This window comes from Hakea prostrata, chromosome 5 (genome assembly GCF_041222555.1).
Source record: "Hakea prostrata isolate BN-2017 chromosome 5, UWA_Hpros_2, whole genome shotgun sequence".
Lineage (NCBI taxonomy): Eukaryota > Viridiplantae > Streptophyta > Magnoliopsida > Proteales > Proteaceae > Hakea > Hakea prostrata.
In genome coordinates this window covers 7,264,394-7,292,283 of record NC_142604.1, presented here as the reverse complement: position 1 = coordinate 7,292,283, position 27,890 = coordinate 7,264,394, and the positions used below count along the sequence as shown (strand labels likewise).

General features: G+C 38.4%; 1 protein-coding gene across 1 annotated transcript; it reads right to left on the bottom strand.

The window, feature by feature from the left end:
* Positions 1 to 113: 113 nt before the first annotated feature.
* On the bottom strand, positions 114 to 27,239 carry APP1 (aminopeptidase P1). Its single transcript, XM_089157164.1, has 16 exons — positions 27,060 to 27,239; positions 26,725 to 26,788; positions 22,842 to 22,981; positions 21,947 to 22,231; positions 21,705 to 21,827; positions 21,293 to 21,595; positions 19,608 to 19,694; positions 12,849 to 12,916; positions 9,421 to 9,487; positions 4,193 to 4,327; positions 3,556 to 3,636; positions 2,946 to 3,000; positions 2,763 to 2,867; positions 2,576 to 2,647; positions 1,427 to 1,551; positions 114 to 868 (listed from the first exon to the last, which is right to left on the bottom strand). Exons 1-16 carry the CDS (start codon positions 27,150 to 27,152, stop codon positions 707 to 709), a joined length of 1,965 nt encoding a protein of 654 aa, XP_089013290.1. The 5' UTR covers positions 27,153 to 27,239; the 3' UTR covers positions 114 to 706.
* Positions 27,240 to 27,890: the final 651 nt, after the last annotated feature.

Genomic DNA, 27,890 nt, shown 5'->3' with positions numbered 1-27,890 from the left:
AGGGTTAAGATTATGCATGATTGATTACTTAATCACCAAGTTAAGAACTCAATCTTTCTGGTGAAGCTTCAAGCCAATTGCACCATGTTCCAAACTTATCAAGAGCTTACATTCATGTGGGTGTGGGTGTGGATGTGATATCAATCCCTTAATTTGGCAGACAAATAGTAAAGGATCAATACTTGAGGAAGCTTGAGCGAATGAAAGGCTTCCTGATCAGTGATGGGCATTTAATGCACCAGATTTAATGCCTTAATTGGCATTCTGTTCCTCTTATAGCATCACTTTTGACAAGATATAACTTCTCAAGCACTTGACAAGGGTTATCCGAAAAATCTAACATGCCACATGGCATTCACAAGGAAGTGTCCTTCAAAGCCAACAATCATCCGAGAAGGCAAGAAGTGATAGACGGACCCAACAAACCGGATTAGAGCCAAGTTCTCTCACTTACATGGTTTGTTCTAGTTTAATGGTTTGAGTCATAATGTATATAACAAGAAGGACATGCATATGTTTTCCAGCCACAAAGAACCTAACTAAAAGATGTAGTTCCAAATACATTCCAAGGATAAAGCTCAATGAAAGGTATCAAAGTTTCCAGCTCAGTTAGAATGTGAAAGCACCAGTCGTAAATAAATAGTCACTTATTCTGATTGTTGGTAAGTAATAGATAATGCTCTACTGGATCCTGAGAATAGGTACATTACACAATTATAGGCTCAGTAGCTTTAGTTAGCCACGCCATCTCAGATTCATCCAACTGTGACTTCAAAATTTCTCTACATTTGGTGTGGTATGTGTTTACCCAATTTAGTTCTTCAGGTGATAAGAGTCGCAGGTCCATCATTTTTTTCTGGAAGGGAGCCTGCATAAAGGAAGATATGTTGCTGTCAAATATCACAAAAAAAAATTTACAGAAACCAATTCACATATTTGATTATCCATCCTGATGACGTGGATTTATGCAAGGTGGGATGTAGTTAACCAGGTTAACTGCATCATTGCATGAAGATCATATACAGGAGAAAAGCTGAAAACTAACACAATGATCCAAGCACTTGACAAAATGAATGCTTTCCAAAAGAGACCATCAGGTTTCTCAATTAGATAAAAGTGAGAGAGAAAACTGGAATTATTTTTTGACCCAAACCCTGAAGTACATCATATGACAACAGAATAGGACAATTGTTTGGGATCAACCAGGCCAACAAAGTTTTAGACATCCACTTATTCCATTGACTCACCTGAGTCAGCTGGTTCACCTTGACAATCGATGCACATTAAAATTTCCATATGCAGTTGTTCAGATGCATAGAAATTAAAAACACATCTCCCAACTGATGGGGTATTATCAGAACAAAATGACATAAAATAGATGCAATAAGCAGCAAACATTATGATGCATATGAATACGAAGACATACCCATGTTATGTTCTCAAAACCTAAGTACCCCTTCTCTCCAAAGTTGAATTTTGTGTTAGCCTCCTTGACTATAAGCACATTCTCCAATCTAATGCCAAAATTCCCATCTTCATAGTAACCAGGTTCTGAAATGGAAAGACATACAACCATTTATCATCCAGTTTAGAACAAGTATTTCTTAGTTCTGAAAAAACAAGAATGTGACGCCAAATATGCTACACGTATTGCAGAATCAGTATTTTAGTGCAATTAAGAACTCGTATTAATTTGTTACCATGGCTACCTACTACTGTAGTCTTCCTTGTCCCAATTGCCAACAATACAATACAAAGAGAATATGCCCGCCCAACTGATACGGACTACCATGTGCAGGATTTTTTTTTTTTTTTGGGTGAAAAGATGTGCAGGATCAAGTCCACTCAATCAATGACTTCATAGTGATGTGACAACCCCCAGTAGTATTCAGTGATGATGAGCGGAAATAAATCAAGAACCAAGGATTTACCCCCCTCTGTGTTGAGCTCAGGCTGTATCGACTGCAAGCTTTAAAATCTAGGTCAAGAACCAACTTTTCCTGCCTTCCCTCCCCCCAACCCCAAAAAGAAAATAAAAAATAAAAAGAAGAAACCCACACACAATCGCACACAAAAAAAGGCACCTTATCTGTCAAATCACTTCAAAATCTCAAAGTATATTAAGGTAGCAAGTATTTTGTCTCCGATATAAACTCATCTCAAGGAGTTTGAGATTCTGAAATTTTAAATCTCAAAGTGTCTCAAGGTAGCAAGTATTTTGTCTCTGGTAGCAAGTATTTTGACTCTGTCATCTCAAGGAGTTCAAGATTCTCAAATTTTAAACGTGTGCGTCTCAAGGTAGCAAGTATTTTGTCTCCGATGTAAACTCATCTTGAGGAGTTCGAGATTCTCAAATTTTTGTTATTAGCTACGTTAAAATTATGCTGCAACCAAAAATACCCTGTAATCTTTTTGGTTCGAAGATAAGTGATAATAAAAGAAACATAATCTAGATGATAGTCTACGAACAGGAAGCACAGAACTGACAATAGAAGGAAACTTAGCGAGTAAATTGTCAAATCAATTAAACAAATGTGAAGCTCCTAAAAACAGTAAACTAAAGGATGACACTAACCGTCTGTTACAGTCATTGAAGCTTGTAATGGCACATTTCGAGCTGGTGCCCTGAAACTAATTAGATGAGGTCCTGCTCATGGTTGAAATAAATGACATTGTAATCAGCAGATTGCAGGCACATCAGATAGAAATAGAAATTCTAGGTGATCTACAAAGAGAAGCCTTACTATATCAAATATGCATACCTTCATGAACATTCAAGTAAGAACCAATCCCATGACCAGTTCCATGTCGGTAATCAAGACCATCCTTCCACAATGGAACTCGAGCAAGAATGTCAAGAGTATGTCCTGTAAGAAAGTTTTTCTAAGGTTAAAGAAGATACGCACTACCAAGTCCAAAAAATTAAACAGTTAACTTGACAATACCATTTGTTCCATTGGGAAATCTGGCAGTATCCAAAGCAATATGGCCTTTGAGAACCTATACTCCACCAGTCAAACTTAAAAAATATTAGGAAGTCCATACAAATTCTACCAGCAGGCCAAAAAAAATTTACAAAATGATACAAATAAGGGAGAATATACTTTATACATTGGACATCATTAAAAGATGGAACAAGAAGGACACTATCCACAACCAAAACACAAAGCAATATCACACAGCAGTCAGCTAGGTAATCTACATAACAAGGCAATCATATGAAATGTGTAAGAAAACCCAAAACCTGAAGACCCAATCTAGCTCCAGAGGAATCACCAAATCAGTGTGGGGAAGTTAGAGTTGACAGTATTTAAAGGGTTTGAGGATTTTGGTATGTGTATGTGGGATAGGTAATTAGGTTAGAGTTTGTTTTTTACAGAAGCTTGCACTGCTGGTATTCCTACAAAAAGTCAAGACTGACGTTTTCTTTGAGTGCAGAAACTAAATTTACTTTAGTGGAACAATCATATATATTGAATGACCACTATTAAGCAGTATTAAAACTAGAAGAGCAAATAAAATTTGGTTTGAGCACTGGCAAGAAAATCCACCTACCGCAGTATAGCATGCCTTCTCATGAGCTGAAGGTTTGCCAAAATGAACTGTACGTGTTATATCAGTCGTTCCATCTTGATACTTCAAAACCAGCAAAATATCAGTTGACAAATTAATGAGTGAAAGCTAGTTATTTTAAATGGGAGTCATGTAAGCATTTTTTTTTAAACACTACATGCCTTAAAAGGACCCATGGGCTGATAATCTTTTCATGAAACAGTGAAATAGAGAGCCACATATTAGCCACCTCGTCATTCATATTAAGGCAGTTTCCGGCTCGATGGCTCTATGAAAGATGGAAAAATCCCAATAGTCTTTATTATCAGAACCTTAAAAGTCTACTGGCTGATCCACAAAGGAAACTTGCCAATTTACTGTAACGTATTAACGCAAGTACATAATGGCAATGCACATCGGCCCAATCCCTTGATTTCCTATCATATGGATACTCTAGATCAAGCTTGATGAGAAAAGGTGACTCACATGTAGAAGAATCATAAACAACCCATCTGGCACTACCCACAGGCCAAAATAAGGAGGCTTGGGGGTAGGATGGAGAAAGGAAAAAAACAAGATGGTAAACCAACGAGATCATGCTAAGATTTAATGAACATGCTACTCAAGATTGTATATAAACCTGTGCTCCTGAATCAAACAAGTAAATAGAATCTGCATCAAGTTCAGCACATGTTTCTGGCTCTGGTCCATAATGCATAATTGCTGCATTTGGCCCAACTGATGATATAGTTGGAAAACTTAACCCTCTGAAATGCTGCAGATAACCAATGGAAAAGTGTGTTCAGAGGAGATGACAATAATATCAGAAATCAGGAAAGACGGAAAGAAAATATATGTAATAAGGAAAACTGGTAACATGAGAGAAAATTCAGTCAATGGACAAAAGCAATGTCTGAGAAGCATGGAAAACAAAAAGTCAAGATGTTAAAGATGGAAAAGAAACATGCAAAAAAGCTGGAAGTATCCCCGTATGCCAATTTATACATCACTTCCTTCAGAACCATGTTTAGTTCACTCATGAATCACCTGCAAAATAATTTGTCAATCAAACAAAGGTACATATGTTTCATGAGAGAATACAGGCCAGGCTTCTTCAAGGAGAAAGATATGATAGATTTCATCACCTCGTTATCTAAGGTAAGCAATAGGTCATAAAAAAAAGCATCTCCCTTAACAATCATACGGTGGACCCATGTAAAACTGACCAGATTTCTGTGGTGGGTGAAGCCTGAAACATCTATCTATATAGGACTTATGAATGCTTAAGCCATTCCTCAAGTTAACCTAAATTGAAGGAATTATGCTAAAGCCATATCATCTCATCCCTGCTGCATGTTCTGCGCATTGTTGCAATGAAGGCTTTTCGTGTCGGTCAACCAAGACTGCATCGGCCTAGCTGGGCCTACCACCCTTTTGGTCCAATTTGGTTGTGGTTGTATTTTCTGGTCTGATTGTATGGCTTCATGCTACTTGTACTTGTGTTCAGCACTAGTTTTATTGAGCCTGTCTTTGGCTTTCTACTTTTTCTTTCCCCTTTTCTCCTGTTTGGTTACTGAATTTATTTATTCATCCAAAAAAAAGGAAAAGGTTAAGGATCAGAACAGTGCAGAAATTCAGCTAATGAGATTGCATTGGCAATGTAAGAGAGCCAAACCTTATTACTGAATTTAGGGACCTCACAACTAAATATGCCCAACAGGTTGTTTAAGGTGGTAGCCTGTGACAGTGAAGAAAATAGAACTCTGCTAATAAAGTATTACCTGAGAACATCTGATCTCCAGTGATGATCCCTTCCCCTACCTTCCTTTTCCCCCCACGCTTTGCACCTCAGCTGGTCCTTAGTCCTAGTCCTCTCTCTTCTCCCCCTCTGATCACCAACAGGTTGTTTAAGGTGGTAGCCTGTGACAGTGAAGAAAATAGAACTCTGCTAATAAAGTATTACCTGAGAACATCTGATCTCCAGCGATGATCCCTTCCCCTACCTTCCTTTTCCCCCCACGCTTTGCACCTCGGCTGGTCCTTAGTCCTAGTCCTCTCTCTTCTCCCCCTCAAACCCCTCCCCCAACCCAAACCTTACCCTGCATTTCATCCCTCTAGCATCTGACGGATCTTCCACCTTTGCTTTCTGTCCAAAGCCTGAACCTCATTACTATTGAACCCACACCTCCCATTCACCCCCAAACTGAGGCACCCTGAAACCTCCAGGAGGCTAACCAAGGAGTAGAGATACAGATACCAACATCACCACCACCAGAACAGAGATACCACCGCCCCCTGCAACTCCAGTGATCGCCCTCGCTGCTCTTCTGTCGTCTGCCACTATCAAGACTGCCCATGTTGCCACTGCAAGCACCTTGCCAACCAACTGCTACAAACACTAATCTGCACTCTAGAGCCCTTATAAACCCAGACAACACTTCAGCCAATCGAGTCAACCAATTTGCTCCTTCGGGCAGATCGTTGTCACTGACCGAGAGCCCCCTCTATAAAACCCTATTCTACCTTGCACCAATTTGGATCCAGTCCCTATCCATTCGGCTGCCAACCCAGTTACCACCTCCATTTTGGGGCTTGCTCCTGCCGCCTGCCCTTACCCTACTCCTCCTCCCCATCCTGCTGGTTTCCCTTTTCCATCCTCCCCCTGCCTCTCAATTGCATCCCCTTTGCCCCCATTGGTCATAGCCCTCTGCCCCTTCTCCTGCTTCTCAATTGAATCCTTACCTTCTTCTTGCTCCTGACCATGGCCCCTCTGTAAGTGACTCAATTCCCTATTCTACTCAACCTTTTTACACTTTTCTCCCCTCACCCTGCCAGGGCTCCTAAAGACCTGCAACCCTCTGTTCCTCATATTCTTCCTCCTACTTCAATTACCCCCAAAGCTCCCTTTGCCCCGACTCCTCTTATTCTCTCTTGCACAACTCATGCGCAGGGCCCACAAACCATGCTTCTCCTCTTCTTCCTTCTAGATCGATAAAGCCCCAAATTCCCTCTTCTTCTCTGTACTCGATTTCTCTCCTCTCTTGCACGTCTCTTCTAGGCCCACCTGTGTGGGGCACACCACTCAACCTAGTCTCCATCCCCACGTGTCCCTCATTTCTCTTCTCCATACCTCTTTCTCCCCCTTTGGTTCTCACGGGCCCAAATTTTTATCTAGGCCTACCCTCCCCTTCTTCTAGGTCTAGCCAAGGCCTAAAAACTGTCCCCCATCCCTACTTTTAGAGTTTTAGGCTAGGCCCAACTGTTCAACCCCCTCCCCCCACCCCTCTTCCTGGTGGGCCTCCTACCCGACTCTTAGATCCTCTTCCTTGGCTATTACTCCTTCCAATTTGGAATTTCAAAATTCCATAAAAGTCTAGACAACCCCTTTGCCATCACTCGCTCCCCTACTAATCTAATAACTCGAAGTCCCTATTGAACACCACTCATCCCATCTGTTGCTCTCAAGGATCAGGTGGCTACTTTAGCTTCTCCTTTGGAAATTGTGGGTAAAGGGCCCACAAACCTAGAGAACCTTAGAGGGCAAGACTTCTCTCTTGCATCATTGGAAGAGTTATTTTGGATAGTGGCAACTCTGATTGTGATGGTTGTAGGAGAAGTAATCGTACTACTAAGGAGTGCCACCTTGTAGATGGAGACTTCATCGTTGGCTTCAACTTTCCTAGAAAGACAAAGAAAAAAAGTAGCAGAAAAATTAATTTTTGGCCTGTTCGTTTGGCCTTGGCCAATTGATCTATTTTAGTTTTTCTGTTTTGCTCAGTGCCTTTTGTTAGCTTTTGTCTAGGCTTAGCCCGTCTGGTTTGCTTGTATTTTCCTTCCTCCTCCCCTCCCCCTTCTTTCCAATGGTTAATGAATTTTTTATTCATCAAAAAGAAAAAAATTAGGGACCTCTACAGCCATTTGCCCAATAATGCAGGTTTTTCTCCAAAGTATATGGACTTTTAAGGCAGTCTTTTATGGAGTCTTTGCTGCCTCATTTCATGAAGGACACAAACACATGGTCATAAAAGTTTCACTTCTAAAGGAATACTTGAAAATAACCATTTTGTTCATGTTTCCAAGCACACTTTACGTTGGCAACTTGACACACTCAAATGTGGCCAAGATTTGGTGCTGCAGAATTGGATTCATTTGCTAAGTATACCCACTGCACAAGGCTCCCACCATTGCAGGGTCTAGGGAGAGTCATATTATATGTTGGCCTACCCCAATTTCATGGAGAGATCTGACTGACACAATAGAAAAACGTTACTATTGTCCAATCGCCTGCAGTTAGTAGGGATTCATTTATTCTTGACTTCAATACAACAATAATTATTTTTCAAGATCTGATTTCCTCTATGCCACGTAGGGGTGGAAAATAATAGATATTGTCCATTTACAGCCACAAAAAGGCTCAGTTCAGGAACAAATTTCAGACAGATATACCACAAGGATTAGTGCTCACCTATCAAATTTCAGCCCAAACAGAGTTTGCTGGGTAGCCAAACAGAGATTCTGGAAATCAGGTCAATGGGAGAGTGCACATTAGTGGAGTACCTGTGAGAGTTAACAGTGGAACCATGCCAATACACAAGAAGGTATTTGATTGAACCTATGATTAGCTTTTTGGGAAACTTCCAAATAAACATTTTCAACAAAAACTTTTGAGTAATTACTTTTCTATGGCAAGTTCAGTTGGAGTGTCAGCTACCACTCCACAAGTGGATTAGTTCAGAGACCCGGCACCTTTTTTTCTTTCTAAAAGTAATACCTAGTAGGAGTCCAAGGGTGAGAGTGACCAAGACTGATCAGCCATGTGACTGTTTGCTACAGTGGCCGCAAAACAGGTAGATTCAGACCTCTTTTGCTGACCTATTCCATGCTGAGCCTCATCTCACAGCAACCTGTATGATCTAGTCCAAGAAATGGATGTGCTGAAGTGCAACAGCTTTCACACATCACACTCCAGGCTAAGCTCACTCATTTGCCCGGTAGCTCCATTCATTGCATCCGCTACTATGTTTCTAGCTTCACTCGACTTCAACTCTATACATATAGCCATCCAAAACCCACATTAGACATTCAGAATTGACTATAATAGAGAATCTCTTATTCATATTGACAACTCTTAGGAGAAATATTTTGTTATGTGGTGCTAACTATTTGATAACTATTTTTGTAGCTCCAGAGTGTTTCGATTTATGCTCCCCTATAGTTTTACCTATTGTTAGGATATACCAATAGAGATGTACGGTCTAATGAGGCTACCATGGACCATTTACTCACAGATGGGAAAGCTCTTCTACAGAAACAATGGAGTCAGGCATGATTTTTCCTTCCTTTTGCCACAGTTCACTCGAAGGTTGAAGAGAGATGATACATCAAGCTGTTTCCAAGGGCCAAACTAAATATTCTTTCCCATGGAGATGAGCAAACCCTACGAAAGCTGCCTATCTCAACTATTATCAATGTTCTTTGTGTGAGAAGGGACTAAATATATAGGTAAAGGTGAATTCTTCTTTTAGTTTCTTGTATCTATCTTATGTATTATGTTGAGAATCCTTATTACATGAGAAACATTTCATACCTCTTCTGGTAACTGTAAAAGATCAATTTAGCAAATAAAATAAACAGTTGGAACCAAATTGGAACCTAAAGACAAGTTCAAACATAAAAAGAACCTCCAAAATGAAGACTTCTGTAATGAACCAGATCCCGAAAAGGTGATAAAAGTCACAATAAGCAAAACGTGTGTCAATTAATAAAAAAAAACAGATATTTTGCTTCAAAATCTCATAAGAATGCTAATCTCTCCAGAAAAAATAAACGCAATCATATATTTAACAGAAAATGTCAAACCATACATACCTCTTTTGTGGCACGGAAACTCTCTAACTTATCACTCACAGAAACCTCAGTCAATTTTGTTGTTTCCCTGCCAATGATCAATCAAGGGTGTAAATCAAAAAATGAAAAATAGAGAAGGAGAGGAAGAGAGAAAGAAAGGAGAAAAGAAGAATGCAGCCAGAAAAGAGACTCAGTTTATTGATTAAAAGTGTGAGAGAGAGAGAGAGATAGCAGCACATACATAGGGCTACACATACCATAAAAGGCCCAAAAAGGAGATCCCAAGAGATCTCGGGACTGCAACTAATTAGCCACTAATCCCAAGATCCTTGGGGTCTGGAATATTCTTCTAACACTCCCCTCAAGCCAGAGCATATGCATTGACCACGCCCAGCTTGTTACAAATGTACTCTATTTGCCCATTTCCTAAAGACTTGGTGAAAATGTCAGCAAGCTGCTCACTAGTTTTGACATGGCAAGGAGCAACCAATCTACTCTATATATCTTCTCTATAACAAAGTGACAATATATCTCAATATGTTTTGTCCTCTCATGAAACACAGGATTGGAAGCAAATATGATTTGCAGCCTGATTATCACACCACAGTTGCATAGGAGCAGGAACCCTGATGCCTAACTCAAAAAGAAGCTACTGCAACCACGTCATTTCGCGAGTTAAATGTATCATAGCTATATACTCTACTTCAGCACTGGAGCGAGCAATAACACTCTACTTTTTGCTCTTCTAGGAAGCAAGAATCCCCCCTACATAGGTACAATTCCTAGTAATTGACCTTCTCTCCCCCCCCCCCAAAGATCCAGCTCAGCCAGCATCAGAGAATTCTTTCAACCTGTTATGCCCATACTTTTAATAATCAATTTCTTCGTTGGAGCTTTCTTAAGATAGTGAGAAATGAAGGATATGAAAAATTGCATTCCAATGGGATGTCCTAGGAGAGGAAAGAAACTCACTTATCATACTAATAGGAAAAACAATATTTGGTCGAGTAACCATTAATTAATTCAGCTTACCCAAAAGTCATCCATATTTTTGAGAATCAAATAGACCCCCCCCCCTTTTTAAAGAAGAAGCTTCACATTCTGGTTCATAAGAGAGTCAAGAGGTTTCAATCCAAGCATTCCCATTCCAATGAGTAAATCAACAACATATTTCTGTTGAGAAAGAAACACTCCCTTTGTGGATTGAGCAACGTCTGACCTAGAAAATATTTTAGCTTTCCAAGTTCTGAGTCTAAAACATCTGCTGGAGATATGTCTTGAGTGCATCTATCCCAACAAAGTCATCTTGTATGATAATGACATCGTCAGCATATACTATCAAGAAGATCTTCCCTGCATGTGACTGACAGTAGTACAACTGAACGATCACTGCTACCTCAAGATAACACAAAGGTAAATACTAACCCAGTGAACCTGCCAAACCCCACATGTGGAGATCATTTAAGCCCATAAAGGGAATTCTTCAACTTGAATACCAACCCACTAATCTCCCCCTAGCAACAAACCCAAGAAAACACCTCCTCTTAAAGGGTACCATGTAAGGAAGCATTTTTTTTTTTTAAATATCAAGTTGCAAAAAAGTCCGTCGATAATTAGCTGTCAAAGAGGTCAAAAGGCGAATAGAACTATAGAAGTACGCTTGGCCAAAAGGGAAAATGTATCTGGGTAGTCCACTCCATAAACATAGGCATAACCTTCATAACCAACATTGCCTTCAGTCAGCAAGAGAACCATCAGGGTTAACCTTCACAACAAATACCCAGCGACAACCAATTGCAGCCTTCAATCACCAAACAAACCACGGATACTCTGCTTTAATTGCCAAGAGCAGATATACATAATCGTGATCACACCCATGGGATGAGATCTCGAGACGAGATCTCATGCAAGGCCTCCAAAATCCCAAAACTCGATCTCGAGCATCCACCTACTAGTTCAAAATCCCACATTTCGAGCAAGATAGGTCAAGATCTCGACCTGCCTCACCTCCCAACTCATTGATAGCTTCCCAAGTTCATTTTTTGCCTCCTCTTGCTGATAGCTTCCCTAAGCCACACAACTATTCATGGGCCCAAGCACAAAACAAAAGAAATCCCGAGGCCCAAAGTATATAAGGCCTCTACACACATAGGGAAGCAGCCCCTTGCAAAACCCCACCAGGGCACCCCCGGAACCCCGCCCACTCATTGGGACCATGTGTGCGTTGAGGGAAGGTCGTCGGCAACAGAATATGAAACCTAAGCCATACCCAACATTTATGTTATAAACTTACAACTTATATTGAACTTATAATGGTTATATTATTGTATTCTCAACAGGCGAGAATGTGATGTTCTATTGTACTCATTTGGATGGAACTATGTTGCTATTAAGTTATTTGATGTATGTTATCACTTACTTTTCATTTATATGTCCTAATGGTTCTATAATTCATGTTATATAACCTTAAATGTTCATTCTTGCAGCATTTCGGTTTCAAACTTGGGGTCGAGTCAGAACTCATAGTTAGGATTGTTTTCTCACAACTCTAAGGTCACTATTGTGTTCAGAAGGCCTAGAATAGGCTAAACACCAACTTTGAGCCCAAGCTGATACTTAAAACCCCCCGAGATGGCCCCCGAGTTCACTCAAGTTGCCCAGGAAAAAATATCATATCTTGAGCGAGATCTCACTTTTTCTCAAGGGTGAGATTGCCCTCCAGAGTGAGATTTGGTACCATGATCACACGATTCACACCAACAAACCATGAACAATCTGCTTTAATTGTCAAGAGCAGATTTACATCATCGTGATCACCCCTTCTCTAAAGTTATGATCTCTAAGTGGAGTGTATGGAGACCATGTTCAGAAAGAAAAAAGGCTGAGAATCAAGCTTGGTGTAGGGAGTAACCAGTATCAAGATGGCTCTGATACCATGTATATCAAATAATAAAATATAGAGGAGAAGAGAAGAATGCAGCCAGAAAAGAGGCTCAGTTTATTGATTTAAGTGTGAGACAGAGCTGCACAAATATAGGGATACACATACCAATAAAGACCCAAAAAGGAGATCCCAACAGATCCAGGACTGGCACTAATTAGCACACAGAATCCTGAGATCCTAGTGGTCTTGGGAATAGTCTTCTAACACAGGGTAGAAAGAAAAAATGAGTAGGAATATAAACAAGTCAATGGTTCAAAATGACACCATTGTACAAGCCATATGGGTGACACGGATCCAATCTCTATCATCCACTCAAGAAAAGTAGTTAAACAATGATATGCTATTAACCAGAGAATGTATCAGAAAGGGAACAAAGAGTCATTGTGACTTTCAGAAACTGTGAGCTCATATAAGTGGTTCCACATTATAACTCTAACTTCAAAACCTATCCCTCATTCTCACACCAAAAAAAAATGCTTTCTCTTATTTGACAAATTGAACTTACAAATGCTTTCTCTTATTTGTTTCCTCGGGTTCCAAGAAATAACCAGAAGCCCCATAAATCTCTTGCATCTGCAAATTTGAAATAAATTACATCTGAAGAATTTGCATACAAGAAAATGGTCAATACAGATAGACAACATTCACAGAAATTAGAAAATGCATCCCAACTGAGAAATTGCAAAATGATTGGCCCCCATTGGATCCACATACAAGCTGGGTCAAATAGCACAGTACACAGTAACAAACAATGAATAGGAGAAATGCATCCAGATATCTAGATCGTTCTGATGAAGGCAGAAATAAAAGGCCAAATAGTAACTCAGGCAACACTAATTTGAAATTGTCCGCCTTTCAGGTGATCTAAATGACATATATTATCTAGACAGAACCAACTCAACAGAATGCACACCATGGAATAATGCAATCTGAAGATCCAGATTATGGCTATGCAACTCTGCAAGCAAGTCCAACTATATTGTTAAGCCAAGAAATCAGATCATTGACAGGGAAGGAAAAAGAGAGGAGGAAAATCAGGTGTGAAATAATGTGTTGCTCCATAGCACCAAAACACTGGAAAAAAAAACAAAAAAAGTATCCTTTTTTTCAAATAATCTCCAATTGAAAATATGTATCATACATGCAAAGACCTTCTAAACTTCCTAATTTGATCATAAAGAACTCCTAACCGTACTCAAACTCAATAAAGTTGTTTAAAAAAAATTATGCCAGTGTTACTGCAGGATATGGGAGAGCAATTGTATGCAACCTTACTCTGCATCACATGAGAGGTTGTCTCCAAGCTTTAAACCTGAAACCAACAGGATTCAGTAGGCAACTAACAGTTGTGCCAGCTCACCAAGGCTTGCCCACTCACCAAAATACTTGAACTCAAAAATAGAACTCTATCTTGCCATTCAATAATCTAATTTAACTCAAACTTAACCCACTAATCTAGTGTGCCAACTTTACCTCCAGTATATAGGCTATAAATAAACCCACTGTAGACCAGGAAAAAAAATATTAGAAGGCTCAAGCAGTCAAAAATTATATAACCACCCAAAAGTCAATTTCAGCCTGGACTGCCAACTGCTCCTAGGGGGCCTACTAAACTAACACATTTCATCCAAACAGTATTAATGCCTAATGCAACTGCATCATGTATATTTAGAAAGAAAATTGAGGAAAGAAAGCAAACATGAATTTGGAATGGGCACTTCATACAACCATGGAAAAAATTTCGGTCAAAATTACCAAAATTTTGACAAAAATCCGCAAAATTTGAAAACTAAACGAAACTTAAAATTTTTCCCTAAAATCAAACGTATCAACGAAAATGTAACGAAGTTTCGGTCAAAACATACCAAAATTTTGGTACCAATATGTTTCGGCCAAAATGCTACTTTTATAGGTTATAAAATCACCAGTTTCACCCGGAAACTCCAGAATTTCGAGTTTTCACCAATTTCAGTGGTTTCACCCCTCTAGATTTTGACTAGTTTCAAAAAAAAATTTATTTTTCTTGCTTTCATCCCTCATTTCACCTAATTTCTGGAACTCCATTTCATTCAACACTAGATTTGGTCTTCCATTGGCGGATTTTCTCAAATCTTGTGAGGTGAGTAACCAACTTTCCCCTTTTTTTTTTTTTTTGAGCAACAAATCTTCTTGGATTGCTTCCAAATTTAAGTATTTTTGATCGAGAGTGTTGATCTATGAATTTGTAATGTCAAAATTGATTTTTGGTTCTTCCTACTATTTTTTTATTTTTCTGTTATTAAAAATTATGTATATTACTAAAAATGTATATGTATAGTAGATGTATGAGCTTCAACTTAATGTATGTAAGACATAATTTTTCTATGATGGTGTTGAATCAATTTTTTTGTTGTTAATTATCTATTTTTATTATTTGAAAGATATTTAAATTATATTAAAAAATACTAATTAATTTATGTTTTAAATATAAAAATAGGAGAGTATTAATGGAAACATGTATGTAATTTTTTGAGCATGTTGTAGAGCTTTTTTAAGATATTTTGTGCGTATTTTATATTTTTTTAATTATTTAGGTATTAAAAAATACTAAGTAATTTTTGTTTTATATTTAAAAATAGAAGATTATTATTAGAAGCATGTATGTAATTTTTGGAGCATATTGTGGAGTTTTTTAAGATACTTAGTCTATAATTCTTGTATCAGGCACTCTCTTTCAAAGATGTCAAACATAGCTTGACAACACGGAAGGCCACTGACAACTAATAAGAAGAAGAGTGAGTGTAATTACTGCAAGAAACAAATAGGAGGTGAAGCCACTAGACTGAAGGTTCATATAACTGGGGGAGATAAAAATGTCATAGGATGCACCAAGGTGCCCTCTTATAAGAAGAAGGCAATGGCCTCATAATTGGCGGGGGAAAAGCAAAAAAGGAAAGATAAGAGATTATAGAGGGAGGAGTTTGAGGATGCATGCCTAAATGATCTTCCAAAGCCACGGGAACAGGATTTTGATCCAAAGGAGCCAGGAGAGCATGGATGTGACCCTGACACAGAGTCCACACAGATCAGGAGGGCGATGATGAAGAGTAGGGAGCAGGCGAGGATTGATAAAATAAGGAGGCAACAGAGGGCTATGGGTCCTCTAAAGATCTAGCAGGTATGGGAGGCACAAGTAGCTCCCAAGTCCCTATAAGGAGGAGTCAGAGTGTGAGAGAGGAGGTTCATATCCCACGGGCCCCAACAAGGGGTCGAGCCTCATCAGCACATCCTATAGATCCGGATCTCCAGATTCTTCGTAATGATCCAACCCTATTTAAGAGGCCTGAGCAAAAGCAAAGAAAGTTGAAGCACTTGTGGGGGAGTGTGAAGGAGAAAGTGGGGATGACTTTCTCCAAGTGGGTTATGTATCATAGTATTCCAGCACATACAACCCAAGGGCCCTACCATAGAGATATGATTGAGGAGATAGCTAGGGCTAGGAGTGGTGTACAGGGGCCCACCCCACATGAAATATATAATGTCTATTTGCCTAAGCATAAAGAGGACTTGATTACTTGAATGAGTACATTAACGGATTGAAGCCCATGTGGACTCATTATTGAGTGATTGTGATGGTTGATGGTTGGACTAGTCCCACTAGATAGTCCATCATCAATTTTATATTGAATTGTGATGGAAGGAAAGTGTTCCTCAAGACAGTAGATGCATCCAGTGAGAAAAATGATGCAAAATACATTTATAAATTATTGAAGCAAGTGGTGAAGGAGGTTTGGAAAAGAGAATGTGATCCAAATTGTGATTGATAATGGCTCCAACTACAAGAAGACTAGGTTGAAAATGATGTAAAACCCCAGGTATCAAAACACGCTTATACTTCTAGTACTAATTTTCATTTTTGAATAGATATTACAATATTGCATTACATAATATACATTTTATGACTTTATCGTGATGTCTTGATAGAAAAATAAAGGCTCTTTTGACTCCATATGCTGCTCACTACATTGACCTAATGTGAAGGACATGGGGAAGGTCAAGCTTGTGAAGAAGACCGTGGAGCAAGCCCAACAAGTTAGCACCTTTATCTATAACCACACCTATGCACTAAAGATGATGAGGGACAAGTGTCAAGGTGACTTAGTGAGGCCAGGCATAACAAGATTTGCTACCAATTGGAAAGCACTACAAAGGTTTGAAAATAGGAAGACTAGCCTTAAGAGCATGTTTGCATCGGAACAGTGGTTTAGATGGGAGGGTTCTTCATCCGTAGGAGGAAGGAGAGCACAGTTGACCATACTCGATGACAGTTTCTAGATAATGTGAGAATAATGGTGAGAATGCTTAAGCCTGTGATGCATGTGTTGAGGACGATAGATCAGCAGAGAAGACCTACTCTACCACACATATAGGCTACAGTAGATAGGATGAAGCAGCAAGTTGCTTAGGTCTACCCACACGGCAAAAAGAAAATCCTCGACATCATCCAAGTTAGATGGGAATCTATGTCACAACATCCACTATATAAGGCTGGTGAGTTATTAAGTTTAGTAATCAATTTAATTTTATTATATTATCAGTTTACTATTCCCTTTTATTTTTGCATCTTTTTTTTTTACACATCATATTATCAAAATCTCAATTACCATTACAAAGACATGCTTAGGATAAGGCACAAATTGATAGATGCCATCCAAACTGTAGTAGAGGGGTTGGAACCGGATCCATCTAAATAGATAATCATCCTTATGGAGGTGAGATTGTGATTTGATATTCACACAATTCATAGTTTTATACTAAGTTATTAAGTAATTTAAGTATTAACTTAATTATTGTTTTTTTTCCTTTATATATTGAATGAAGACATTTACGGATGCCACTGGGAGTTTCATTCGTTCCGTGGCCATATCGGGATGGTTATCTGGCCCCTGGGGATAAATTAATTTAATATATATATATATTTAATTACTTATGTTCTATCTTTCAGTTAGTCATTTAAGTATTGATTGGAGTCTGTGTTTGTTGCAACTGAATGGTGGTTGTAATTTGGCCGTGACTCACCCCATTTAAGTACGATTGCATGCAAAATGCTCTCCCAGACATGTTCTACCATTCTACCACTGGTTGTGAGCAAAACTGGAGCACTTCCGCCTCATCCACTCAAAGAGGCACAACTGATTGGTGTGAAGCATCTAAAGGACCTTGTCTACCTACACTATAATATGAGACTCAGGGAGGATCATATTAGACAAGGGATGGACAGAGAAAGTAACAATATCAAGTTGGCCGACATATTTGAGATGGATGATGATGATAACCCAATAGTTGACTAGATCAGGGACAAGAAAGAGCCATTGCTGGATGAGGAGGGAGGTCGTTCCACTTGTCCCAATAGACATATTGTTGAGGAGATGGGGGCTGATGTGGCAAACTTAATGACCCAGGAGGGGAGTGCACAAGCAATGCCCGCCTGTCCCTTCGTGCCACACCCTAGTGCATCCACCCAGAGTGAGGATTTGATTGTCTTGTCCAACACTGAGGATGATGCGACTCAGGCACCCCCGACGACGACAATGATGGAGGGCATGAGGAGGGTGTTGGACCTCATGATTAGGATTTAGATAATCATAGGGTTGTTACCACCACCAGTATGCGGGAGGGGGAGGACGACCACTAAGATTCACAATGAGAGTTAGTTCATTGAGATTCAGACTATGGTAGAATTGCATCTAGATGCAAAGATGCTTCGTCAACATATATGAGGAAGGGGAAGGGGAAGGGAAGACAGCACGGACTGAGGACACGCCATCATATGGGTCTTACCGTCCAACTGATGCAGAGAGCTTGGTGGGCTCTATAAGATCAATAAGTATAGATGATTCCGGAGAGTCCGCCTCTAGAGGATCCAGATGGCATAGGCCCACAGAGTCCTCATATAGTACTGTTGTGGAGAGTGTTGGTTCTACTGGTTTGACTTATGGAGCTTATGGTTATGGACCTTATGGTGTGACAGGTGTCCCTCTCACTGTCACCTATCAGAGTCAGCCACTGGAACCTTACTAGGTTATAGAGCTTGTAATGTCCCTAGCCCTATTGACAAAGGTGGTTCCTCGTATGTTGAGCAAATCTTTCAGTATATAGCCACCACCAGCCCTTCCATCAGCTCATTATCTGGATATTTCCAACTTCCCATCATCAAGATATCTTAGCCAAGCCACATACGAGTTGCAAACTGTCGACTACGTCAACAACTATATGGACCAAACATCATGGGACATGTATTATCATTTATATGGGGTGCAAAGGGAAGAGGAAGACATGGAATAGAGTAGACTTGTAATTGGTAGTATTCTCGATTCTTCTCATATACACTATATAGTTGAATGTTACCTTTTCAATGGTTTTTTTGGTAAACTAGTAGTTCCATTGTGTTTATTATGCTTGAAATAGGTAGCATCAAGAATCCAGATCATTTTGAGTCCATATAAGGCTCAAAACTGAAGTTCGAAACTTCAGTAAAAAAAATCAAATGTTTCAACCAAAATTTTGGTCGAAACTTGAAAATTTTGGCCTTTTCTTGGATTGAAATTCAAGTTTTGACCAAAAATTTTTCCTTGCATACAACATAAAAACCCAAAAAAAGTTGTTTCTAGTCCATAACTTTCTGTATCAGTATATGTGGGGGAGCAGCATAATAGCAAAAATGTTTGTTAAAAAGGAGAGAAACAAAAAAAAGTTAAGGAAAAGTAGTAACGCAAAAGTAACCATTGCATGTAACTTATTGAGTAATGACTACTTTGCCGGCATCTTGATCCATAAAAAACATGTTTTTATATTTCCGTTCTACCCCACTAAGTATTACCATCTCCAGACACCTCCATCCAACTCCAGGATCAATGGCAGAGGACTGTTCAAAGTGGGGGCTGTTCAAAATAAGAACAGAGTGCAATAAAATTGGTAATTTTAGGCTGAGAACAACCAGTATGTGTAGTGCGTTAGAGTTTTGGTAAGGATGTTAACGACAAGGATTTAAGAGTACTTTTTTGAAAGTTTGCATTGAGTTCACATTTTTTACTCTCTCCTTTTGTTCAATGTTGTCACCTTGAACTCCATGGTGCATCATTAAAATCTAAATCTAACAGAGATACTGAAAGATAAGTTACCAAATATACTATTGCATTCAAAAGCAGATTTAAGATGTTCAGATATATTTGCAAGTTGCTTCAAGCAAAGAGACAGTTAAGAGCACGTGAACTCAATAAAATACCTGTTTATCCAACCAGACAAGATATTGAACAACAGCTGCACCATCTCGGATATGTGCCTTTCTTAAGCCATCCAACTCAACTGGGTTCTAACATTTTAGACAATCAATAAGACAAAAAGAATTAGCATATACACAAGATGGCAGCTACCAATCAATTGATAATTAAAGGGTTTGAAAATATAAACATGGGGGGCAAAAGCATATCAGGATGGAAGGACAACAGAACAACAGCAGATCCAAAGAAAAGGGGGAAAATGCTACTTTGACATAAATGTGACACAAACAACCCAGCTAGCATAGCCAAACAGTTGGGAAAATAAGCTTTGTTGCACATTACCCATCATGTAAACATTCAGAGAGTAAAGTATCAACCCCTCCACAAAGTAGTTAAGATGATCTCATGAGACATGCATACAAGAAAATGAAAGGAAAGCTACATCCAGAACAAACTATAATCCAGTTAATGAACAACCGTCCAAAAATAATGATGGTTTCTTCTTGGCCAGCTCTTCTGAACTACGTCAAGATTCATTCTATGAAGTCTAAGAGCTATGATTGTACTATGTCTCAGCACCAGCAATTATACACTATTTGTAAATTGTAACTGCTATTCTCGTTATAATAAGAGCAACCTCTATCATATCTAACAATCAGAATTTAAACTCTTTCTTTCTCAGCTTGGTATAGAGCCCAACCCCTCATTTTAGGATTTTTTTTTTTTTCTGGCAAATTTTTCTTCCACAGAAGCTTCAGCATGGCTGATTAGACGTGTTCACACATGTTGCACCATGCTGATGATCACTGCCGCTGACTAGAAACCCAGGCCTACAATAATGGTATTACAATGCCAACTCATCGTTCCAGGACCGCTGCTGCTGCGCTGCCATTCACTCTTTCTGCAGCTCCTTTCCACCTCATCCAGGCTTTCCTAGGGCGACCCCATCTGCCACTTGCCAGCCTCCTAGGGCACTGCCTACCCTCTCCAAACCTTGCAGGGGCCTTGCCTGCTCTTGCCACCACCTACCAACCCTCCAAGGGTTCTCCCTGCCTGCCTGAGTCAACAGCTCCCAGGCCCTCCAAAAGGGCCCCACCTGTGCGCAATGATCCTCCCAGGCCCTCATAAGGTTACACCAGCCCTTGCGGCTTGCCAGTGCCTCCCAAGATGTTGACATCCCCTGAGGCTTTGCCGGAGCCTTGCCAACAGCCTACCAACTCTCACATGGCTTTGTCAGCTGCTTGACTAATAGTACAATAATATATAGACAATTCTGTCCATGGAAGTATGTAAAAAGAGTTTCAGCTGCATTTTTCTTAAAGACCAATATATGGAGGAAATCGCAACAAGAAGAAATTGAACATAAAATTATCCCTCTATACGAATTGGCTAGTTTCATTTGAGTTAAACAAATCCCAATGAACAGGAAAATATGTCAAAAATGCAGATAGAGCATCTAAATCCATTTATCTTTGGTCTCTCGACCAAAGCCCATTACAAGCTAACTCAAAGCATCTCAATAGTTTGCTAACCTTAAGACTTGATTTCAATCTAAAAGTCAGAGAGAAACAAAACAGCTCATCCAGTTTTTTTCAAAAACATGCCATAACAATTAATGTAACATTTTGTTAGTCATCCAAGTATATAGTATACACATAACTTTTTGTTTCAGTTATGTACTTATGTGTACCTTGATAGCTTTTGCAAGTGCTATTGGCGATTGTTGCTGTAGGACCCCATCAGAATTCAGTTTGGAGTACAGCGCATAACAGCATGAACCAGGGTCAACCCATACAAAGTTATGGTTGACTTCTGCTTCACTTTCAGCATTTACTGTTTCAGTGGAACTGAGCCCAGAACCATTTGGAACTTCATTTTGAGTTCCCTTGGTTGCACAGGACTTGAGCTCACCAGATGCAAGCAATGCAACATCTGAGCTCACTGCATCATAATCCCTGACTTCAATTCCATTCTCTTCCATATATGAGCATACCTGCACAGTGAACATTCACCAGATACGTCCAGTCACCAAAACTGTGTTTTTAGGCAGAACGCCCAGAACAGTGTTAAACAAGATTTAGAGCTTATTTTAAGAAGCTGACCTCTGCAGAGACCTTCTTCTTCTCCACATAAAAGAAGGCTGAGCTCAATGTGACAATAGCAAATGCATGTACAACAGGACAGTAAGATACATCACCCCCACGAATATTATACAACCAAGCTACCTGCATTGCAAATGAAATGGACACAAGTTAACTTCAAGCAATAACAATCAATGCCAGATGCTAGGAGTCATCCAATAGCTATCCAACTGATGTAAAATGTTTAAAAGGAATCAGATTACTTCGTCAAGGGCTGCAATTATGATACCACGAGCTTTCTCCTTTGCAAGCTTTTCTCTCAGATCCTTTAACTTCTCAGCTACAGAACGACCAGCATATTCCAGTGGTTGTATAATAACAGGTTTAACTGCTGGCGGAGGTCTGTTCTTCCAAACTTCATCTATCAAGTTTCTGCATGTCTGAACTAGCCTTTGCTGTTTTTTAGTGAAAGCATGCTCCCATCTTCGTGCAGTGTCTACAGATACACACCAAGGATCAACCCCAATAGAAGCATAACTTGGAAGATTCTGAAAACAAAATAATGACAGATTAAATACAACACTTAAAACTCTCAGTATTGAAGCCTAATAACACACTTTGCAATAACAGCCAAACTCTCATAGATGTTATTTTGTACGTCAGTTTTTACTTAGATAAATTAAAATATTCTCCCTTTCTAGAGTTTATTATGAAAACTATCTCAGAAAATTGGGAAGGCAAGGGGGAATGTGGGGGAAGGGCAAGATATATTTATATATCTGAGTCTCACCAGGTGGAAGAAGAAATAGAAACTCTGCCAAAAACTATACATTCAAGATAGAAATTATTTTCTGTAGAACAAAAGACCCTTTTGTATAGATCAAAAGAAAATCCTAGATATTTTTGCCTATTTCAAGGACGCCAACCTGCTTAAAATATTTCTTATAGCAACAAAGAAACTGAAAAAAAAATTAAAAAAAATAAAAAAAGTTCCTTTCTAATCTAGCGTAATAAGTAACTGATCATCAAAACTACTGTTGTGACCCTAAAACATTGAGAAAACTCAACTCAGCTAAGCCTTTCAACTACAAATATGTTTAAATTACACAGCTAGATTCAGTTTATCCATTTGCATGAACATCAGTAAGACTGACTTACATCAGAAATCCAATCCTCCAAAGCTGGGTCTATTCCTATACGCATAAGTGTCCACCTATCACTTAGTTGCTGTGTAGCTTGCAAGAAGTATCGACCATCTGTCCAAAGCCGTGCCTCATTTGCTGTTATAAGTGCCAAGCCTGAAAGAATGATTCAAGTATTTGACATTAATGAGCAAGCTGCAAAAGTTTCATTTAATCTCACACAAGAACAAGGTAAACTGTGGACAAAAAATACATCCCCAGCAATGAAATTATAGAGCACTGACTGGTGGTTTGGTTGAGATGCCTCTGATACTTTTTGCTGGAAGCAAATGTAATTTACAAAATGTTTTGGCATTGATCAGGTAATCAATTATTCTTGCGGTACCAAAGTTAAAAAATGGGTCAGTATTCAGCCAAGACTAGCACAGACACTAACCAACATATAACAAACCCCAATTGTAGACCCTCCTCAGACTTCAGGACGACTTCATGCCAGATACTTAGGCCCAGGCCTGCTCTAAACGAGATCATGCCAAGCTATGGCTTGTCAGGCTATTTCAAGATATAGATAATTATATCATACAGCCATGTTTTACATTGAGGAAAAGCATTATCATTCAGCCACTTAGTCTGCATTTGAAAAGTGCCAAATTAAAACCTTGTTTTAAACATAATTTACTTGAAGTTGAATTCATCAATGAATATATAGTACCATGAATTTAGTATACCCAATTTTGATAAAATGTTTGTTAGAATTCCAAAATATGTGATGAGGTTAAGAACAGAGAAGAAGAGATGGAGGGATGAGAGTTGCGTGTGTGCACTCCCCATGTCAAGATAGCTTTATTCAGAAACTATGGGACCAGGTAAAGTCTCCTAATCCTGATACATAAAGTTTCCTAAAACTAATTACATATTATGGAGAGAAAATAAAGTAAAATAGAAGGCCAATATTGAGCCCATGATAAATCATTGTCGACCAAGTAACCAAAAATAGAAACCTAAGCTAAAAGAGAAAGTAAAATATCAGCGCCCCCTCAAGTTGGAGTATACAAGTTAATACAACTATACATGTCAATGGCTCTATCTTGGAATAACAAGACCATATATTAAGAACTTCAACAATCTTGAGCACGAGTAGCAATAGCCGACACCGATAAACACCAAAGAACTTCACCCAAGAGACAATCAACAGCAACTAGAAGAGAAAAAAAAGTCGAACAAACCATCAAACAATGAGAACAATAAACGGTATTGAAGATGACCCATATCCATAGGTAATTAAGTATAGTAGCAGCAAAGGCACTATCCAAATAACACCAACAGGGAGGAATCTCCACATAAAGCTATCCGTAAAAAGGCAAGTAATCGGTAAAGTTAAGGAAAGGTAAAACGCAGTATGGGACTGCGGACCAGCAGATAGGTAAAAGGCAATATAAGTTACCGTGACAAGTAGGTGGGTAAAAAGTAGCATCGATTACTACGGACCAAGTAGGTAGATGTTGTAGAATACAATCTTAGGATAAAAATCTTCACAAACAATACTATTCACCAAATCTTGAGTAGATATAGAAGAATTCCCCACCAAATAAAATTCTTAAGCAGATAGTAAGTCTTCCATCTTCCCCTCACATGTAGCACTACATGTGACCGGAAAAAAGAAAGACCCATATATCTTCAATCAACCCTTCACATGACAAATAATATCCCAAATTGATGCAGTCCATAGTCCACCAAAATAAAATAATGGCCATTAATAATTAATCCATCAATCCCAATCAATTAATGGCGGCGGCAGCGGCGCGAGGAGTTCACGACCGGGGTCGAGTCCAAGCAAACATATCATATATCTCAAATCCTAGGTTCCACACCAATTTGATAACTCATGGGCTTACAAAATCGGCAAACTGGTCCAAATTAAAGAAATAATGGCACTATTGTAATAAACCAAAAAATATTTAGGGTTTTTGGTAAATATTGGAATAGAATGACAAATCTGTAAATATCAGAAAACTGAAATAGGAATGGCATGAAAGTATTTAGGAGAAATTTCAAAAAGAAACACAAATCAAAGCCAAAAGGTAAACTTGGAAAGGAAATAATGGCACTATTGTAATAAACCAGAATTTTTAAGGGTTTTAGGTAAATATTGGAATCGAATGACAAATCTGTAAATATCAAAAAACGGAAATAGGAACGGCATGAAAGTATTTAGGAGAAATCTCAAAAATAAACACATATCAAAGCCAAAAGGTAAACTTGGAAAGGAAAAACTTTTAATAGCAAAATGTAAGAAATTTGGAAGACATGAGTAATAATTAAAGATGAGATTTCCAAATAAATTAAGAAACTGAAAAAGAAGTCAAAGGATATAACTTGCAGCCAAAAAATACGAATGCAAAAAGCCAAAGAAGAGAAAGGACATGGTTAATAATATCAATCATGAAAAAAAAATGAACTTTTTGAGAGAGACTAATTAACCTAAACCTAAGAAAGGTGATTGGTCTTCGAGTCGTGGCTGTCTTCTACCTCTTGACAGTCACAGCTCAAAGATCCTAACCAGCAGAAACTAAAATGAAGGGAGTTTTTCTCCTGCGATAAGATTAAAACCAAAGCAAGAAGGCAAAAAGACTGCAACAACATAATCCTAAGCAGAATCTGAAGAAGAAGAAGAAGGCTTCAAGAAAGCTATAAAAAGAGCAGTTCAGTCGCAAGTATTTTTTATGAACGGAACCGCCAGAAAACTGTTTCAGCCACCAAACATGGATTGAATATGTAACAACACCTAACAATTTCAACCCTAAATCTCGAAGGATGATGTAGCAATATAATGCCTCTCTCTACCAACTCAAATGGTCCTAATTCACCTAGAATATGTCAGAGCTTTCTTTGAATTCATTATAATGACAATGTCTTCAAGAGTCTCTAAAACGTCTACCTTACCAATCTTGGATTCTTAGACATAATAAGAGCCAAGGTTCCAGTAAAAATTTTATTTACCTTCAGTCAATTCATATGTTAGTTGCTTGATCTTTACTCTTCAGGTTGAAGAAATTTCAGGATGTATCTTCTTTGCTGCATTACCGAAGGCTAAGTAAACAACGTCCAATTTTCTAATCAATCCCCATTACAAGACTCAGTTCATAATAATCAAAATCATGGGAATTTTAATTTGGACTTTGATGGATTAGATAGGGTGCTACAGAAAGATAAACAATGTACAACAGCTTACGCAGATAATTAAGCACTTAATCACACCCTACAAAAATTCCTGAAACTAGCCAAGATACAGTTCAAAAAATTTATCAAACAGGTTTATCTAACCGTCTTTTATCATGAAAAAAGTGGGAAAACCAGGAATCTCTCATGTCAAGGAAGAAAGTAAAAGAATATGTTTCTCTATTGCAAATCATTACAACCAACAATGAAAACCAATACCAAAGAAGTCAGTTTACTTTGCCACGGGAATATTTACAAGTGACACTGGTCTAGTCTCTCTTCTTTTTCTCCTTCTTGTTATAGTGTAATGGTAATGGGAAGGACCGGATATGGCAGTCCATTCCTTGTTCCAACCAACCATTCTGAAAGGCCAAACATAGCCATCTCGATACTTGGATTCAAGGAACAGAGTGGAATTCATAGGTGATCATTTCGAGCAGTCCTATCGTCCATCATCCATTCCAAAAAAGTAGAAATAGTAGACCATCATTAACTGATCTACGTCACTAGAGTACCTCAGGACCAGAGAAAAAAATAATATATATGATACAAAACTCCTGGAACCTCAGTGATATGCAAACCTCAACCAATTGAGTGCACAAAGTAATGTTATGAATAAAAGTATCCGTTCAGATTTTCAAGACTGCGGAAGATCCAACAATATCATAATTTAGACTCACCAGCACTTCCAGTAAATCCAGAAACAAATTCGCGCCTTTTATCCCTTGCAGAAACATACTCGCTCTGCAACATCAATGTCATAAACAGTCGATCAATAGGTATTCAATTTAACAAATTTATGGTTGTGACGATCACAACATGCTTGAATGATCTAAAGTTCCAGCACAGTTGCGACGAAACAAATAGATATCTTGCTTTACGAAGTTTAAAATCAAATAAGAAAACAAGATTTCAAATTTAAGCGACATGTTACGATTAACGATAACTCTATAAAGATAGTAGATTGAAGCTGAGTAAACGACATGAGAGAGAGAAAGAGGGGAGAAAGATGAACCATATGACAATCTTCGGATGGAACGACCAAAGCATCCAGAGGAGGAGAGTGGGAAGCCATTAGAGACCTTAAGGCATCAAGAGGATCTTCCATTTCTCTCTCTCTCTCTTTCTCGCTCGCTCTCAGTGATTTGTTCTGAAACGCTAATAGAGAAGCCGGAAGATGTCTATGGCCTTATAAGCGGAAGGTTGGTTAAACTCAACTCCTCAAAACGTATAGGGGCAGCGATGAATAAGTTAAGTTACATTAATAGCCTCAATTCTCAAAAGGCAAATGGAGTCTTTTGTCGTTCACTTGAGGTTGAAGACGACTTTGCACTCGAGTATCCGGCTCATGATATCGTGACTTACAAATTTTATAAATTAAAAATTCAAATCTTTTTGGGGTTTTTTTTTTTTTTTTACAAATGAAGAATAAAAATATATCATTTATCTCCTCTCTTACTTTACTGCTAAACACTTCCCTTTTTTAACTTTTTTAATTATATTCTAATTTTACTATTAAATATTTATCTAAAACCCAAATTACCTTTAACTAAAAAAATTAGTTTAAACTAAAATTACCTTGAATTACCTTTATAGTTAAGTTTTTAAATTATCTGAATTAGCTAGTAATGAAAATTATAAATTATTGACAATTAACGATTAAGGGTATTTTGGGTGTAAACTGAAATATCTTTTCAAATAAGAGTAATTTACAATTTTAGATAAATATTTAACAACAAGAATAAAATTTAAAGATTTTTAGGTGTGGATCTTCTTAGTAGAACATAAACTAATGTTGAATCCTCTTAATGCAATATATTATATTTACTTTCCAACCAAACTAACA

Bases quoted from the DNA above. Each gene is read 5' to 3' on its own strand.
- APP1 (XM_089157164.1), bottom strand. From the start codon at position 27,152: ATGGAAGATCCTCTTGATGCCTTAAGGTCTCTAATGGCTTCCCACTCT. The intron at 3,637-4,192 runs GTTTATATACAA...CTGGTTTTGAAG, and splicing joins TGTTTGATTCAGGAGCACAG to TATCAAGATGGAACGACTGA. The intron at 2,648-2,762 runs GTATGCATATTT...AACCATGAGCAG, and splicing joins TTACTTGAATGTTCATGAAG to GACCTCATCTAATTAGTTTC.